This window comes from Solanum pennellii, chromosome 6 (assembly GCF_001406875.1).
Source record: "Solanum pennellii chromosome 6, SPENNV200".
Taxonomy (NCBI): Eukaryota; Viridiplantae; Streptophyta; class Magnoliopsida; order Solanales; family Solanaceae; genus Solanum; species Solanum pennellii.
Window position 1 is genome coordinate 57379417 of NC_028642.1, and position 5006 is coordinate 57384422.

The 5006-nt window shown below is 32.2% G+C and overlaps 1 protein-coding gene across 1 annotated transcript; it reads right to left on the reverse strand.

The window, feature by feature from the left end:
• Nucleotides 1–353: 353 nt before the first annotated feature.
• LOC107021864 (high affinity nitrate transporter 2.4-like) lies at nt 354–2388 on the reverse strand. The gene is made up of 2 exons (XM_015222584.2): nt 1498–2388; nt 354–1403 (listed from the first exon to the last, which is right to left on the reverse strand). The coding sequence occupies exons 1-2, from the start codon at nt 2305–2307 to the stop codon at nt 621–623; spliced, it is 1593 nt and encodes a 530-aa protein (XP_015078070.1). The 5' UTR covers nt 2308–2388; the 3' UTR covers nt 354–620.
• Between the last annotated feature and the right edge of the window lie 2618 nt (nt 2389–5006).

Below are 5006 nucleotides of genomic sequence, written 5' to 3' on the forward strand. Positions count from 1 at the left end.
TCGAAAATTTGCGTTTGAAATTTTAAATTTTTTAAATAAAATTAATATATTTATAAACTACGTAAAAGATACTATGAATTACAATGATTGATAATTAAAAATATTTATAAAATCTATAAAAAATTTATAATAAAAATAAATTTATTTAAAATTCAAAAAATAACATATAAATGAGTCAAAGATAGACTTATTATAATAACAATTGATTTTTCACATCAATTTTAATCAGCCAGTAGGAGAAGAAAAGCAATTCACGAACTTCTATAAACCAACTGGAATAAATGATCAGTTCCCTTCTTACAAGTCAAAAGTTTTATTATAATACACTTTTGAATCTACACAGTAAAACACAACCACCATTGGCCATAGAATATTCTTTTGAAAAAAGCAATAGAAAACATATACAATGAGTAATATATTATATATACTTCATTAAAAAAAGCATACACCTTCGTGGATTCAAGGTATTTGTCTGGAAAGATCAACAAGCAATATCATTATAAAAAAAACAAAAAAAGAAAAAGAAAAATCAAGATAGATTTTGCTTATTGAGACGACTCAGCACATTGAACCTTCAATTAAATCAGAGATTCACAACTATCAATTCCTCAGAAAGATCATCAAACGCGATTTGGTGTCAAATTTGGTGGGGTTGGTGCAGAGCCCACACGTTTGCCACGCTCCGATCGGCTATTTTCGGCGAATTTCAAGCTGTTTTGGTGCATCCCTTTTTGCCTCTCTGCCTCTGTGTACTCTGAAGTATAATAATGTTCTTCAGTTCCCTTGACAGGATCTTTTGTTGGTGGGAGAAACATGCTTCCCCATTGTGGGAAATGACAAAATGTAACAGGAAGAGTGCATCCTATGATCATGAATCCCATGTAAGTTAACCCTGTCGCTGTCGAGTACTTTGAGCTCGTGAAAAACAACAATTGTGTCAATCCAGAACCAAAATTTCCACCTGCCCCAGTCATTCCGCTTATAATTCCTAAGGATCGTCGAGAAATGAATGGAATAATACCAAAAGTTGCACCACAAGCAGCTTGAGCTCCGATTGAGAAAAGGATCATAAATGTTACAGCAAGTGGTAGAGAATTTGAACGACCTAAAAGTACACAGAATACTCCTCCAAGTGTTTGTAAAATCCACAAAACCCAAAGTCTCCCTCTCATACCGAATTTCTTTGCTGCGTAATCAGAAGAAAATCCTCCAAATGGTCGAGCCAAAAGGTTAGCCATACCAAATGTGGCTGCAATGATCCCCGCTGTGTGAAGCTTTAGATCAAATCTGTCGAAGAAGTACTCAGCAATCACGTTGTCTGTTGACAGTTCAACTCCCATAGAGTATCCGTAGAGAAGAACAAAGATCCATGTCCTGTAGTTTGTAGCAGCATACCACAATATCTGAAAATTAACAAAAACCATATAGAATTAGCAAAAATATTATCTCCTTAAATAAACAAAACTATTAAGTCTTGTGTGTGTAATTTGGACTTACGTTACCGAATTTATCTTTAGCAACAGTACCCGTCTTCTGTAAATCGCCACGATTTCCGTCGGGTAAATCTTGGCCAAGAGTCAACACTAAAATACCCATGACCACATGAAGCCATCCAGGAATAAAAAATGCAATTCTCCAAGCAGTGAACGGAGTTGCACCCGCCCTTCGAATTATATCATAAAGAAGAGGCATAATGAGTTGAGTTGCACCTCCACCCATATTACCCCATCCAGCAGCCGTTCCGTTCACTAGCCCTATGATCTTACTATTAAACATTGTACTCATCCAATATTGACACGACACAAACGTTGCGAGTGAAAACCCAATCATAAACCGGACAGCAACGTAGCCACCAGCGGATGAAACAAAGGACATACAAAAAACAGTTGGGGCTGACAACATGATAAGAAAAGCGCAGCCATACCTGGGACCCAACAAATCACAAACCGCACCCATAGTAAGCCTAGATAAAATACTTCCGGAAACGGAAGCAACCCCAGCGTTACCGACATCCATTTTTGTCAAATTAAGGTTGTCCCTAATAATAGGAACTAAAGGTGCAGCAGCAAAAGTCGAAACGAAACAAGTGAAAAAGGAAATCCAGGAGAGCTGGAACGTAAGTCCATGAGGCTTCGAAAACGAATAAAACTTAAATTGCTTAGCCTTGTGTTCAGAATCCACCGGTACTGAAAACTTGGCGGAGGTATCCGTAGGCACCATTGGAGAAGCCACCGAGAAAGCGAGAACAGGTTCTCTTCCGGTGACTCCATGCATAGAACTCCCCGGTGATCCTTCTACATCAGCCATTTCTTCAATTGAGGAAATATCTGGTTAAATTTTATAAAAAGATTGATTTGAAATGTATTGAGATGTAAAATTGATGTGTAGTATTGTGAGAATGGTATGTTTATATAGGAATTAAAGAGTTGACAAATTGTAATTAGGGGAAGTAATTGGTCACTCCGAATGGGTATTTTAGAATAATATTTAAATATTTGATAAGGGAATCCATTCCGCCGCATCTGAATAGTGTTAACCCTTACGGTATATACCAAAGGTTCACTCACCATTCTTTAATATATTCGTTTATACTTTATTCCATATCTAAACGTTACCTCTGTTGACATATGCATAAGTGTTGAACAAGTCTTAATTTTGCAATAATTTGAAGGATTTAATTTTCTTATGTAGGCCACTAAATCATACTTTGACAACTACTTAGCCAGGAATTTAAGTCATTATACACTAATAATGTATTCAATGGGGAAGCTAAATATTATATTAAACGCGTTTAAGAGTTAAATCATATGAATAACAGATATTTTTTGTCAATGTAAATTAAGATATTTTACACCTGCAGTGTGTAACACGTGAGTTACCATTTTATCAACTTGAATTATTTGCAAGTTGTGCATGTTAATACATACTTCTTCCGTTTACTTTTCTCCTCTTAAACTATAATGATTCATAAAAATAATTTGAAGAATAAGTAATTATAATGCAGAGGATGAAATGTGAAAAAGAAAATCTCTTTTTATGTCAATAGTAATTAGTAAAAAATAAATAAAAACTTTTATATAGTGAACGAGTAATATTGAACAGAGATACCATGTATATTCATATTGTGAGCAGTGAGATGTTCTTAATTTCTTCGTTTCTTTTTTGAGAAGCAAAAAGTAATTGATATGTCTTTTTAATACTTTTGAAAGGAAGAAAAAAAGGCTCAAGTTAGCTGTGTCTAAAGACATTTTGGCTTTGTCACCTAAGTCCAGAAGGATATGATTGCTGCAGACCCACATAAACAAATTAATATGTCTGCCAAATATTTTGGATAAATTTTTTTTCAAAGCTAAAAAGTAACAAATATAAAGGACATAAAGGAGAACCATAGTAATCTAAGTAACTAATTATTACCTAAATTTTTATTTTATCAATATAGATTGTGGTGTAGTGGTTAATTTGTTTCAAACTTAATCAAATATCTCAAATTTAAATTTTAAATATGAAGAAAATTTAGAAATATCATCTACTTATAATGCGTGATTCAAATTTAGTCGGAGTTCAAAGCGAAAGCGGGAAAAAAGTAGCAACATTATATACTTTTCACGTGGGTTGAAAAGATCACTAATTTTCATACATTGAATTTAGGAGAATCTATCTCCATTAAATTTGGGCCTGTGGATATTTTCATCTTGTCTTTTCCTCAAAGCATATCCATCCAACAAGGTAGGAAAAGTGATAAAAAAAAAAAGGAATGGCTCATATTAATCTCCATTTTCTACCGTTGATTAAAATTAAAGTATATTAATTAGAACTTTTAAACTAACACAAAAGGCAAGTATAGACAAACACTAATAGCCGCTTACAAAATGGTAGGTTTACTTAGCAGTCAAATTAACTACGCGGTGTATTGGTTGAAATAATAACACACTTTCTTAGAGATATTATTACATAATTAGTCTTCGTAATCACGTAATTCCTTAATTAATTAATTAATTAGATTAAGAGAGATCTCCAACAACTAGTTCCAACGTCAAATGGCAAACTGGCAAACTGGCACACAGTTTGCTAATATAATAATTAGCGTATGCTAAGGAGATGCAGACAGAAACTACTATCATGTTTTTAAAAATTAAATTGATTAAAAAAATATCATGTTATTTTACCTTATAGCCTTTGAGAAGGTCCTAGAGTTATATGTTTAGGGTAATTAAATAATTTACTAGGCTCTTTAACTTTAGACGTATGACCTGGTAAATTGTTGGAAATCAAGTGGGATGACACACTTAATTAATTAATTAATTATAGTATATATCATTTAATTTCATTCTCTTATAGAATATGTTTCACAAGATTCAATTATTATTGAATAGTCCACTCTCTTATCAGCAAAGCCAAAAAAAATAATCAACGAGGATGGTGATTAAATAAATATGATTTTTTAAGTCTTTATCAGATGTTCTGATTTTTAGTTTGAGATTGAGTATGAAAAAAGGAAGTATTCTTGGTTTTATACGAATTTAAATCAATTAATCAGACTTTAATATAAATATCAGATATCGAGTGAAAAACGAAAAAAGAAAATTGGACACCATTATAAGTCCTAGACATGATGATCAGATGGATGGGTAGGAGACAGATAAGGGAATGTTTGACTACATTATTGGAATAATTTTTAATTTGGTTAACATGTTGATTGCATATCTATGATGAGATGCAAGCTCACTGATTGCTCATTCAAAATTAAAAAAAAAAAATTGTTAAATATCAGTTTTTTCAGTTATTCGAAGGGACAAATCTATATATATATATATTTAAATACAATAGTAATCAAAAGATTTTAGATAATTAAATAAATACAAAAATAAGGATTAATTTGGTCACTTATCCACGTCTATTTAGTTTATCTATATTAAAATCTATAGTTTTAGTAAACTGGGATGTGTGTGCATGTCTTTAAATAAATTTAAAAAAAGAGTCATTTTACTACTATATACTAGTAAAAG

Excerpts from the sequence above, each read along its gene's own strand:
- LOC107021864 (XM_015222584.2), bottom strand. The coding sequence starts at position 2,307 with ATGGCTGATGTAGAAGGATCACCGGGGAGTTCTATGCATGGAGTCACC. Across the intron at positions 1,404-1,497 it reads CTAAAGATAAATTCGGTAAC|ATATTGTGGTATGCTGCTAC; the intron begins GTAAGTCCAAAT and ends GTTAATTTTCAG.